The sequence below is a fragment of the Lipophrys pholis genome (genome assembly GCF_963383615.2).
Source record: "Lipophrys pholis genome assembly, chromosome: 17".
Lineage (NCBI taxonomy): Eukaryota > Metazoa > Chordata > Actinopteri > Blenniiformes > Blenniidae > Lipophrys > Lipophrys pholis.
In genome coordinates, this window is record NC_137643.1 from 10,305,382 (window position 1) to 10,318,902 (window position 13,521).

The 13,521-nt window shown below is 41.8% G+C and overlaps 2 protein-coding genes across 3 annotated transcripts; both read right to left on the reverse strand.

The window, feature by feature from the left end:
* Window positions 1-714: 714 nt before the first annotated feature.
* LOC308122947 (calaxin-like) lies at window positions 715-2,912 on the reverse strand (the record flags this gene model as incomplete). The annotated part of the gene is made up of 6 exons (XM_080485130.1): window positions 2,086-2,912; window positions 1,811-1,969; window positions 1,582-1,686; window positions 1,336-1,487; window positions 860-964; window positions 715-759 (listed from the first exon to the last, which is right to left on the reverse strand). Exons 1-6 carry the CDS (start codon window positions 2,138-2,140, stop codon window positions 715-717), a joined length of 621 nt encoding a protein of 206 aa, XP_080341256.1. The 5' UTR covers window positions 2,141-2,912.
* Window positions 2,913-3,268: 356 nt separating this feature from the next.
* Window positions 3,269-12,625, reverse strand: sytl1 (synaptotagmin-like 1). 2 transcript variants are annotated; one of them, XM_080484965.1, is made up of 13 exons: window positions 12,535-12,625; window positions 11,114-11,228; window positions 10,290-10,441; window positions 10,059-10,194; window positions 9,914-9,971; window positions 6,771-6,890; window positions 6,490-6,656; window positions 6,304-6,406; window positions 5,941-6,102; window positions 5,476-5,554; window positions 5,293-5,392; window positions 4,991-5,196; window positions 3,269-3,683 (listed from the first exon to the last, which is right to left on the reverse strand). In XM_080484965.1, the coding sequence occupies exons 2-13, from the start codon at window positions 11,224-11,226 to the stop codon at window positions 3,541-3,543; spliced, it is 1,539 nt and encodes a 512-aa protein (XP_080341091.1). In that variant the 5' UTR covers window positions 11,227-11,228; window positions 12,535-12,625; the 3' UTR covers window positions 3,269-3,540. The 2 variants fall into 2 exon arrangements, with proteins under 2 accessions (XP_080341091.1, XP_080341092.1); XM_080484966.1 differs by having other exon boundaries at window positions 3,275-3,683; window positions 12,530-12,610.
* Window positions 12,626-13,521: the final 896 nt, after the last annotated feature.

The following is a 13,521-nucleotide window of genomic DNA, read 5'->3' on the forward strand; positions in this document are numbered from 1 at the left end:
CAGAGGCAGAAAGTTTTACAGTTTTGTAGCTTAAAGCAGCATGAACATAATTTAAAAGAAATGCAATGAATAACTTTGGATCCAGTTGAAGCTTGAGACGAAGAGGATGTGGTTTAAAATGGATAAAAGTCGATAAAGGTTTTATGAATCCGCTGGAGAAATGAATATGACCACAGTATTTTTAAACAACAAAAAACTACAGGCACTATTTATGTCAGTGAAGAGCTAGATCAGAGTCCCCAGTGGCAGGAAGTGCATTGACTTTCTAATGAACCAGATTTTACTTGTGTATTTCCAGGTGTACACCATCAATTTAGAGTCCTGTTACCTCATGGTCCAGGGGGTCCCAGCCATTGGTGTGATGACAGAGTTAATCCAGCTGTGTGCTCTGTATGGCACAGTGGAGGAATACAGACCTCCGGATGAGTATATATATGAGTAGTTGTGTCAATAAATATTATGTTGGTTTTCATTTCAGGTGGAATCAGTTCCAGACGTCAAGCCAGTGAAGAAGAAGGTCAAACCACGTCGTCGGATTTGATCAAACCAGCCTAATTGCGGACTTTGGAGTTTCTTTGCTACTGAAAAGACTTCCCATTTGAACATTGTCTTGTCGATTAAACATTTTGGACCACAACAGTAACAGAAGTTTACTTTTTTATTTTCATTGAAGTTGAGAAAACTCCAAATGTACAAGTACAGGTGTCTTTCTGGCTACAGATGTTCCTGAAACACACGCTGCTCAAACACGGCAATACTCTGAAAAGTAGAAAAAAAACACGCTGTAAGAATAATTAGATCCCACAACAACTAATATGAAGTTACTTCAATGTATTACAAGCCACTGATAAGTAATTACCGTTATGTCAGGAAGGCAGGTTCCAAAGGCCTCAAGTAAAAGATTCTCCTCTTTCACTGCCTTTTCAAAGTCTTGATAAGACAGACGGCCATCGTGATCAACGTCCTGATGGAAGAAAGCAACAATGGCAGTGTTGATAAAGTGAGTTATCCGCACAACAGAGGATTACGCTATTCCTTCTGGGGCTCTGATGACATCATACATCCATTTTCTCCCGCTTATCCGTTTCCGGGTAGCGGGGGTGGCAGTCTGAGCCCTGTCACCCAGATCACATTGCACCGATTAAAAACCTAACCTAACCTCTCCCGCGGGTGGTGAGCCCACGGGAAGGTGGCGCCCGGCGTGGGACATGAACCCACTACCTTGAGATTGTGAGTCTCATGCTCTACCAACTGAGCGGGCCGGGCCTGATGACATCATACAAAGAGTTAATTTTTAAACATTGTGTTTGGGTGAATAGACACAAAACCTCTTACCATCTTTCTGAGCGTGAGCTCCACCAAGTTTCTTATTCCATCATAGGAGTCCTCATCTGTGGGATCCTCCATGAGGCTGCAGTCCAGCATACGAATCATTTCATCCTTGGTGATGTAGCCGTCATCATTCAAGTCGTACACATGAAAACAGTCTAAGAGACACAGAAAGAGAGGTCATTATTTGGAATAGTGTGTCATTATGTCTTCATGTGTACTTAAGTGCAGCAAGTGAAGTTGAAGACTTGCATTTAATTTTCTCTTCCAAAGATCCTCGCAGGAAAAGAGCCAGCCCCTCGATCCACTCATTTATAGTGACAAAGCCATCATTGTCTTTGTCAAAGGCCCTGAAAACTGCACGTCAGATCATTAATAACTGTAATATCTCTGTAACTAAAGGTATTAAAGGTATTAAATTATGCCATTCATAAGCTTAAAGTTGTTTGTTGTAAATGTATTTGACAACAGATAAGAGTACCTCTATTCATGAGCCGGTCAGCCGTCATACCAAAGGTGTTGACTAAGATGCTCTTGAACTCGACTCTGTCCAGACCCTGTACATCTCTGCCAGGGTCACTGGATTCCCTCAGAAGTTTATAGAACTCTCGGATGAGGCAGTTCATCTCTGCTTTATTGACTAGAAAATATAATTACTGAACATGTTATATCTCAGTGTTGATTTACCGGGATAACAGTTTCAATCTGCTCAACAACAAACAAACAAAAAGACCAAGAGAAGATTTAACTACTTACAGTGCTCCACTTGCTGAGAGAGCTTTTTAATCTGTTTTCTCTTCATTGCCAACATCTTGCAGTTTTCCAATACTGGTACAAACCTGCACACACTAGACAATAAGACTATATACACGAGAAATGAAGAAGATTATCAGTTCCTGTGGTGCTGAGAAACGTCCTTGCTCCTTGTTCCTTGGCTGTCAGTGGCTGACTGAAGGTAAATCCGAATAGTCCCTCCTTTGTTCTTTGACGTCTACTTAACATAACCCCGTGGATGACGTCACAATGTTGATGAAAGATGCTGGGAGGCTTCCTAAATGAGATCATGACAGGCGAGGACATTTCAGAGGCAGATCAAATCTACATCCAAATAGTCCCGCCTTTCCACGATGAAAGACGATGACGTTGTGATCCTCGGACCGCATTCACTGGGTGACGTAATAATAATGCGACTGCGGCGCAATAACACTAAAACAAATGTCGCCTTTATAAAGTAATGTTTTTTTTTTTTCTCCTGAGGAGAATAGAGGTTTGAATTAGGCATATGCTAATTTAGTTTGCTGAGAGATTTAGCTGGACAATACATGCCATTTCCAATATTTTGGTAATCTGAATTAACATATCTAGTGGCGGAATACTGACGATTAGTCACCAAAGAGCCAACATAAAGGATGTATTTGAATTGAGAGCGAAATCTGGAGCAAACTCTGCCAGCACAAGGAAAACATGCAGGCTTTACACAGCGAGAATCAAACTCAGTCCTCCTTGTTGTGAAGTTAAAGTGCTGAGACCTGCATCACTTATCTGCCCTTCTCTTTCGGTCTTGATTACCCCTTCTGAAATGTAAGAAAGTTTACAGAATCACTTCCCTCTGGCATGACGAAAGTATTTTCAAGTCTATTCAGAAGAAATGAAGAGTCTGACCACAAGATGGCAGTGAGCTCATCCACTGAAAACAAAGGCTGATTGTTCAACTGGAAGCCAAATGCCAGTCATGCATTGTGTGTACCAGAACATCTGAAATCATCTGAATATGAATTAAAATTTCTCCTGTTTTAAGTCATACCTTGTAAATGTGTTGAGAAGGTTATACCAGTATGAGATTGAACAATTGTTCTAAACTACTCTGTTGTTTAATATACACTACTAAATAAATAATTTCCAAATACTTAAATATCAGAAAGCAAACAAGAACAATACACAACTTGTCAAATATGTTTGATATTTAATAAGAAACTGCAACAAATTATAAAACCCTCTTCTTCAGATTAGACATACCTAAAACACAACATGTTTTCAGTAAAACATTTAACTTAGACACTTGATTTTAGAACCGAAATTTCTAACGCAAGCCAAAATATTGCACTACTACAGACTCGTGTATGTGTGTAAGTCAGTCAGTCATTGCGACAGAGAGGCAATTCATCCAACTATTGCATAAAAACCCCTGTTTATGCACAGAGTATGTCAGAATCAGTCAGACCGGTGTGTGAGGTTAGTTCTGACTGGTAGTGTGATGTCAACCCAGTGGTTTGGGTTTTCAATCATGGAGGTCCAAGCAGTGACCTCCTCATCTGTGGAGTCCATCCAGCTGACAGGCTCCCCGTAACTCTGACCTGAAAGCACAAGCACACAAAGTTCAATATTTATCTGGCTGGCGTCACCACAGAGTTATTATATGTAACCACACAGTGATTTGTTAATGAGGATGTAGAGACAATCCCAGTTCTGTCATTACAGTCAAAAACAGTGTTATCTTGAGCCGTTACTGGCTTACCTGAGGGAAACATTTCAAAATGGAGTGAACTGACGAGTCATCACGGTTAAAGCAGAAACAGAAAAAACAATCCTGACAGTTCACAAATAGGTTTTGTTGTTGAAATCCACCATCTTAATGTTAAAGCTGTGTACAACAAGCAAACCTGCAGAGTCGTGACTTCGTACCACCATGCTGAGATTATCTTTCCATGTGACAACAGATGGAGCTGATGCTCTACAAGTGGACTGATCGAGTGTTATCTATTCACTGTTATGTATTATTTATTCACAGTAGCAGCAGCTTCAACAAAACAACACCATCAATACTTAGCCAAACAATATTACAACAGCTATATGCAAGTACTCGAGTGAAATTTCTACTAATTCTACAGTCCATATTACAGAGTTTATGAGCAAACGACACAACCGAGGATATTCAGGAATGTACAGTAACACTAACACTGGCTTCTCAGTATGCTGACCTCAAAGGGATGACAGGGCCGTCTGAAATATCTGACATGCCAACTTGAAAATATTCATTCCTCTATGAGGGACACAAAACCCTTTGCTCCTGAGCACCACTGTAAAGGAATCATTAAACAATGTTTATGACATTGTCAACAAAAATGAGCATAAAACAATCGGCCATTAAACAATCTTTTAGTGCCCTTGTATTCACACAGAAAAACCCTCCTGTAAACCTGTAATTCAGCACATACTCACGGGTCCTGTAACATTTACAGGACCCATCTGAGTATGTACGGAATTACAATTTAGCACAAAAAACAAAACAAAAAAGACACACTGTTGAAGCTGAATTTTAATAAGTCGGGTCTCCAGATGGTCAGAGAAAAACAGAGTAATATTAACAGGCATGGGTTTTTTTTTTTTCAGGATGGGAGATAAGACTGTCCAAATGTGATGTCGAAGCACAGCCCTCTGCAGAATATTAGTCTCAACAAAATATTAACTGATATTTAGGATCGCAAAGCAACTTCCGCAACAGGATGTGAAGCTCTGTAGAGAATGAATACAGCAGGGCATGTTTACAATTTTATGACATACGAATTATATGACGGTACTAAATGATTGTACTTGGAATAGTAGGGTGCTTTGTTTTTTTTTCCCCCATTATGAACTCAAACTGCTGGTGTGAACATCTCACCGGTTCCACAGCTCAGACGAATCCCCCCAAGAGGGAGCGTCTTCAGGCCGTCACGTTGCCAGACTGTAATCTCAGCGCAGGCTTCCCTCAGGTCGCTGGTGTGGAAGCCGTCGTACACCATAGTGTGGTTGTAGGTGGGGCTGAAGGAGCGCTTCACCATCCGAGTCTTCTGACCGCTCTGTCGGCTTGCGTCGGGGAGAATGTAGCTTGTTTTAAAGAAATATGCAATTAGTAAAAGAAGATCGTGGACTAAAATCATTGCTAATAAAATTGCAAACATGCGATCGCAAAATGTGGCACACCTCCTAACAAAGGAGTCAATGGCTCCTCCTTTATTAGACAGAAGACTGTGAGCCTCTCGAAGCCAGATGTGGAGCTCCCCCGTCAGAGGCAGGCCATCACCTTTACACACAAACACACAAAGTATGAGTCAGCTGATTGACGTAGGACACAATGAGCATCCAGAATGTGCGTATTTTCCTCACCCTCAAATCCATCTGGGATGAACTTAATAGATAACATGATGTTCCCTCGGCTGCTGATGGAGTCTGGGCTCAGATAAACCTGTGACAGGAAGCACAAAACTATAATATAAAAATTTTGTTAGAGGAGAAGACAAAGGAAGAGAAAGCAGGCAGCGGAGAGGCAGGAGTTTGGAAGCAGGCAAAGATTAAGGTTACATAAAACCGTAGTTGAAATTCACAGCATGTCTTCCTTTCCCTGCAGCTCTTCCCAGACACTAGAGACACTCCTCATATTCTGTGTCTCCAACAAAGCTGCCAAAAACCGCCGTTACACAGACACTCCAACTAAACAAATGTAGACACAGACGTCACACTGTTTTTGGTAAATATTTATCTGGGAGAGCTCAAACACACAGTCTCATTTGTGTGACTACATGAGTGTATATTTGCATGCAAGACACTGATGTCAGTTTTTGTTTGTCTTACCCGTGGCTGCAGGTTGTGCCACACTGGCTGCGTGTTCGCCCAGTCCCACTGCCCCAGACTCATCTCCACTTCCCCCAGAAAGATATTCCTCCCCAGGGGCTCGGCATGCCACACAGAGAGGTTCAAAGTGCGACTCTGCAGCTCCCCAGTCCTCACTTTGTACTGAAAGAGTGTCATCAGAATCAAACGTTGAGAACACAATAAGATGGAGAGAGCAAATTCTAACAGCATCAATATAGAACCACTGCTGTCATTTGACCAGGCCGAAGAAAGATACATGTACATGCTATAAACGGCAGATGGGGTGCTGTAATGGTTCCCGTCACTAATGCAGCTTCATTTATACATGAGTAAGTGTCTCACTCGGAGCGTCTGATCGTAGACTGGGTTTAATGTCTTCTTCTTTACGGAGGTCTTCTTCTTACTGTGACTCGACTTGTCTGGGAGGAGATAGGTTTTGACATATCTGTGGAACACATACGCACACACATTGATCACTTGATTGATTTGCTGCCACCGTGTCATCCGCATGCATACGCAGTCACTTACGGGTCAGAGCGGTTCTTGCGCGCTGAGGCAATCTCCTCGCAGCGGCACACTTTCACATGCAGCTCCTCCTTCTGGGCGTCGTAAACCAATGAGTACTGAATACGGCCCCTCACCTCCACCACTCCGAAGTCCCCCGAGCTGAACAGACTCATCATGCTTCCACTGAGCTGTAACAGACGCACGGAGAACAACGATCAGCTCCTACGTCTTTGTCCCAAGCTGAGTCATCTTGCGTCGCCAGATAGACAATTCGTCTAATATGCGAGTGTGTCTGCGCGCACCGTGTAGCCGGAATTAATGCTGCTGGTAGAGCTGCTGGTTTTGAGGGACACTGGATCCGGCTCTGTCACACAGCTGCTCAAAGAGTCACTGTCCCCATTGTAGCCATCGATCAACTTCCCCTGAAAATGCAAGCAAACATTTTCTTTATGACCCTAATTTGTAATGGAATGAAATAATCTGGAGAGTGACATTAGAAACCAGGGAAACCCATCCCCTTTGCAGGCTTTGCTGCAGATTCCATTATCAAGTGGTTTAGAAAGAATTCTGTCAAGTCATGCTTTATAATAATACATTTTAAAAATGGTAATGATTTGAAACATCAATTTAGAAATCTAATTTATGATTTCTGAAATATGTTTGGAGCTAATGTGTCAGCAATTCAAGGTTTCGATCTTGCCTACATTTCTAAAAGTCTCTCAGATTTGGATTTGGGTGACTTACTTTATCATTTCCAGCATAGCCTGAGACCATGCCTCACCAGTGGTATGCTCATGGGATTAAATCAGGATCTTAGACACTCAGACTTCTTCTGAAGCCGCTATAGCTTCGTCTTGGTTGTATTCTCGGCTCACTGATTTGCTAAAAGGTAACCCACTGCCCCTTGTCTCAGCTCCATTCATAAAATCACCACTCCAGCCAGCTCTGTTCTACCTGGACTGTTCCTACAGCCAGGAAGCACCTGCACAGCATGATGCTGCCACCACCATGCTTTATTGTAGCTATGGTTTTAGCATGAGGTACCTGGGGCTCAATAGAGGCCTTATTTAGAATTCCTGACATTTTGAAAGTTTTTACTAAATAATTTGTGTTCTGATTAGTAATTCTTCCCATTTTATTTGAGATATACGACTCTTGTTCTGTACAAACATTTTAGGTTTGACATAATGCCACTTACTCGTGATGTAATAATAAAAGGAAGGTGTCTGATTGGTGCCAGATTTATTCTGCAGCAGAGGAAAACAACCCAAATAAGCAGCCTGCCTTTTTTTTTTTTTTTTTTTTATTAAAAACTACCTTCTGCAACTGCCCTTTTATTTATTTGTATCAGAGTAAAGGGGACTGAATACGTTTGCATGCACACTTTTTAATGTAATCACAATAATGCATCACGTTGTGTTAGATCTCAAAATCTCAATAAAAGACATTTACATATGTGACAAAATGTGGTAAAGTCCAATGGCTGTGAATACTTTTGCAAGCCACTGTAATCAAGTCTCTAGGTGAAGAGAGTAAGTTCTGAACGAGACTAAACCCATGAAAGATCTGTGCTCGGTTCACCAAGATGTTTGAACAATAACAGCTTCCACGATAGGCTAATTTCAAAAAAATGTGTGCTGAGAAGAATTGGTGCTGCTTTGAAGGAAACTGAGTGGGCTCACCACATACTGATGCCTTCATACGAATTTACTCTGCAATTTTCTTTAGGTTATAAAACCAAACTAGTAACACATGATTTTTGAAAGCAGTCCTGCAGACTTTCCCTCACACGGTGAAGATTTTCCACATTATGGTGAGACTAAATAATCGATCCGTTAACTATTATTAAACTGTCCCTGAGCATGCCGTCATGTGCTGATCAGTGTCTTCTTGGATTGATGAACTGCAGAGGTCGATTGGACTTATGGAAGGCTCTGTCGCTACTACAAGATTAATGGAGTATCGTCTGCTGACAAAAGACAATATAAAACAGCTCTCGAATGGTATTCGTAAAGTATGGGAAGATTACATTGCACACTTTGTAACATTACAGCAGAAAACACGTGTGACCTCTTACTGAAGGGCCACTTTTACTGCAACACACCGGAAAGTTGATTGTCCCAAATCAGACAGCAGCAAATAGTCGTAAATGAGACGCATTTAGTCTTTGTTGCAAAAAACTCTCATATTCTTTTGCAGTCATATAATCTGATTTGAGATTAAAAAGTAAATATTACTTAAGTTTCTTTGTTTGGTGTTTTATTTTTTCTCCTCTTTGGTGCTCATGCTTTAAATCCAATCAAGGATAATAAGAGAAAAGGAACATTTGTAGACATTTCTTTTATATGTATCACGTTTGGGATCAGTAAGATTTATATTTTCACCTTCAAGAGGATTTAAAAAAAAAAAAAACATCAAATTTAGACAATTTTCCCACATGCTGCACTGTACATCTTCATTTTTTAAAGCAGATCAACTTTATTTAAAAAAAAAAAAAAAAAGCCACATCATTATGTAAGGAATGACTCATGCACACACGTGTCTAACCAAGAGCCCGTTAGCAAAAATCTCCATAGGGAGACTGCAGTCAAGGTCTAGACACTTCTCAATAAGAGAATAAACAGGATATGACCAGTATGCGATATGCTGCAGCGAATCTGACTATTTTTGGATGGGATATTTTATTTTTTGCTTTTAACAAATGAGCACAATTGTTTAAAAGACAAAAAAGAAAGCTACAACATAATACAGGGTACAAAAAGTGACCGAGTCTGAGCACACTTAACTGTTTTCCATTCGCGGTCGCCAAAGTTGATTATCTACACCCAATCTGTCACTTGTATCCTCCTTTCCTCACACCAGCCAAATGCATGTCCTCCCTCATCACATCCACGAGCCTCCTACCTGGCCCTCATCTTCTCCTTTGTGGCAGCTCCATGCTCCTCATCCTTTTCCCTACTTAGCCATCATCTCTGCTACCTCCCAACACGGACTGTCCACCTGCCAACTCAAGTTCAGTTTCCTGTCTTTTGGTCAGTGCCACCAACTGAACCTCGCGGCGTAGCAGGTCTCTCTACCTTCATGTAGAACTTCCTCTTAAACCCAGCAAGCATGCTTATTTCATAGATGAGGAAGCACAAGTTGTAGTTCAACATTGTGTTTTTCCAAAATGATTGATGCGTGTGTAGTATAATCACCCCTGGATCCTCTAAGTGGCCATTACTTCTTCTTTCAATATTTAGCAGAATAACGAGACAATATTGAAACTATGGATCAACTACAGAAATCATGAGGCAATTTGAGAGGAACTTGTGTACCTTTGGAGGATGAGGATCTATTATTATCCTGGAGACTCTGTTATTTTAGAAGATGTATCTGCATTTAGACATTCTGAGGAAAACATAAACAAATAGGGCAAAACAAAACAAAATGCACACAGACAGACCTGCGCTCCAGGACGTTTGGTTCTCGGTGAATATGTGGTTTTTAAACTTCCTTGACTCCTGTAAGTACAAAAAGGAAACTTTAAAAATCAGCTTTACGTTGAGGCCACAGTCAGTGATTGTAATGTATCAGATCCCCTCACTAACCCTCCACACTTCTCCTCCTTGCAGTTCTTCACTCTGTCCTTCTCGCTGACCTTCAGTCTCCCTGCCACCTCTGGAGAGGCGTTGTTGTTGGAGGGATCCTCTCTCTCTCCATTGAACAGTTCATTCAAGAGTACGTCTGTTACCATGGAAACAAGCAGAGCGCTGTCACCGGGATATCCCCATGTAGGAAAGTGGCTGCTGATAGTAGCGCCGCATCAACCGAAAACTCACCTCTGCTCTTCGTCTTCTTGTGGCGGATGGTGGCGTGGACAATTTCAAAGGCCGAGAGCCGGTGGTTGTGGCGTTTGCTGCGCTCCTCGCTGAACCACACCCCGGATAGAAAGCGCAGACGCGCTGGATCCGTCTCCGTCTGCTCGAGATTCCTGCAGCATTCACAGGAGGGGGTCGTGTTTAACAAAAAAAACAACAGAATAAATAATCTCCTGTGCCTGCATTAGTGAGCATACGTCAGAAACAGTCACTGACACACACACACACACACACACACACACACACACACACACACACACACACACACACACACACACACACACACACACACACACACACACACACACACACACACACACACACACACACACACACACACACACACACACACACACACACACACACACACACACACACACACACACACACACACACACACACACACACACACACACACACACACACACCAGACTCTCATTTATGTGAATAACAATGTGCATCAGAACAATAACATCAATCAGTCTCAAACTGTTGCTTATACTTGCCAGTTATTTAGGTGGATAATTAGTGGGAAACTGCTACAATTTTAAGTTTTGACTTGGGCTGCAACACAATGTTGATTGATTTTGTTTCAGAAAAATCAATATAAAAAAAGGGAATTTTGTTATGGATTTGTTGAAATTAGTGCACCACTCATTATGTTGCAGAGCTGTTTATGTGACTGGCAGGATTTTGCTTGTTTGTGTGTGTGTGTGCACATGTCTGCAATACACAACAGAACAGAAGTGGCTCCTCAACAGAATAAATAAGTAGTCACCTCTGACCTTACGCGTCCTTCGTCACGGCGACGTAACTCCAAGTCTCGCTGTAAGACCTGCAGGATGGAGGACTGCTCCTCTTCCGTCAGGTGGCTCAGGTCCAGAGAGTCCGCCTCCATTTCTGAGAGCATATGAACATCACCCTTAAAACAAATAGGCTGACCCAGCTGATGCCTTATTACAATATGTTTTCTGTTTGTATTATTTAAAGGCCCAGTCTGTGCAATTCAAGTGACAGTACCGCTGTGCATTAAGGGGCAGTGATTCAGTTTATTGGATTATTTCTTTTTAATCTAGCAGAGGTTTCAGCCTCTTCTGTGTTTACTATTCAATATTCAGTTTGTCTGACTGGATCAAGAACCGAGTAGACGATGGCTGATGTGTTACTGTGTAACACAAATGTGCAACAAATTAACATTTCCTGATGATGAAATTAAAAAGTGCACACTCTTCAAAGTTGAGAGTAATAATACTCTTTATGCAGGGGCCAATTGGAACTTTAAGCAGCTATTTGTTTTGAATTACAATGGAGACAGCATATACTGTAGTTCACACAGAGAAGTTTGAACAATTTAGCAGGAAACAATCCTTCCCACATCTTTTTGTTCTTAAAATTTTATGTATTTATTCATACACCTAAAGACACTTCGGGTATACTGTGGCGATCTTAAAGAAGAATGAAACCAGACAAAGCCAACTCCTTTACAAGACCCTCCAGATGATGCATTGAGGATGTAAAGCGCTTTTGGGCGATCTGCGCAAATCCTTTATTTACGCAAAGATCCGTCGATAGTGCTGCACATTTTAACTATACAAATAGATCTTGCACATTTTGTTCCCTTTACACATATTGAATGTCTGTCCGGGTTGGAAACGCGTTTCAAAACGTCACCCACCTCTGATATAGACAAAGAAGACATAGAAGTTGGTAGCTCCATGTTGAAAATCCACCTTACAATTTATGGAAATGTCATTTTAGAGCGCAAGATGCTTCACACCTCTCAGCAGCACCGTGAAGGGATCCAACTTCTACCCCGTCATATAACACTGCATTGTTATGTGTGAGTCGAGTTAAACTTCTTTCCTTAAGGCTATTTTACCAGAAAAAGAAACAACAACTTGTTGGTTCTGCAAACAACAACACGCAACACAGGGCCAATCAAAAACAAAAGCACCGTAACTATATCGTTGCGTACATAAGGAACGTTCATTATTTTTCTGATTGAAAATCCCTGAGATATTTTTTCCGTAAGTGTTTATTCCCTCATGAGAAATACGGGCCTGATTTCCACATCAGCGCGAGAGAGAAGACACCTGTCGCCACTATTCCCGTTTTAAAAGATCCAAAGGATCCGTTCTCCTCCCTCCAGTCATTACAAATACACGGACACAAAGCAAAGACAAGTCAGAAAACTGCAATACATTACTTAGTCCACAGCTTCCGCCACTTCCATGTGTAGAAAGTTTGGCGAAAAGTTTCCCTGCGTGCGGCCAGTGCGTCTGTGCGAGTGTCGACGTCTGTGTGCTGAGTAAACTGAGAGAACACGCCCTACAGGGAAGTGAGTGTGTGTGTGTGTGAGAGAGAGAGAGAGAGAGAGAGAGAGAGAGAGAGAGAGTGTGTGTGTGTGTGTGTGTGAGAGAGAGAGAGAGAGAGAGAGAGAGAGAGAGAGAGAGAGAGAGAGAGAGAGTGTGTGTGTGTGTGAGAGAGAGAGAGAGAGAGAGAGAGAGAGAGAGAGTGTGTGTGTGTGTGTGAGAGAGAGAGAGAGAGAGAGAGAGAGAGAGAGAGAGAGAGAGAGAGAGAGTGTGTGTGTGTAAGAGAGAGAGAGAGAGAGAGAGAGTGTGTGTGTGTGAGAGAGAGAGAGACCTGGTCTACCTGCTTGGCTCCAAAAGACTTGTTTTTAAAGTTTTCCAAAGTTCTTTAAGCACTTCAAATTACCATGATTATTAGTACTGTATTAACCTGCAGTGACTCACTGCTTAGGTTACAATTGGGCAACTTGGTTAGACATCCTTTAAAAGCTTGAACCACACCCACAGTCCTTCAGAGTCTTTCTAACTTGGCCTGCCAGTGAGACGCCTTTCATTTCAATAGTGAATACCCTGATTTACCCTCCACTTCTTTCTTTTTATGTCCTAGTTTTAGTCACTTTAAGGGTTCGTGAATCTTGACAGCACAGTACACTTGTAGGGGTCAGCCTGCAAAGTGGAGACTGAGGTTAAACTCAAATTGAAATTAGGGATATGCAGTTGTGATGGTTCAGTAATTCATATCAATCTGATACTGTGTATTTCTCGGACCTTTTATAACTCACACACGGATGTTGTGCACCTCTTGCAGGACAGAGGTGAGATGTAAATTCCCTCCTGGTAGTTGTCCACACCTGCTAAGCATACACTTGGTTACTCAGTGTGAG

Excerpts from the sequence above, each read along its gene's own strand:
- sytl1 (XM_080484965.1), bottom strand. The coding sequence starts at position 11,226 with ATGGAGGCGGACTCTCTGGACCTGAGCCACCTGACGGAAGAGGAGCAG. Across the intron at positions 10,195-10,289 it reads CAAGAAGACGAAGAGCAGAG|ACGTACTCTTGAATGAACTG; the intron begins GTGAGTTTTCGG and ends CCATGGTAACAG. Across the intron at positions 3,684-4,990 it reads TCGTCTGAGCTGTGGAACCG|GTCAGAGTTACGGGGAGCCT; the intron begins GTGAGATGTTCA and ends TTGTGCTTTCAG.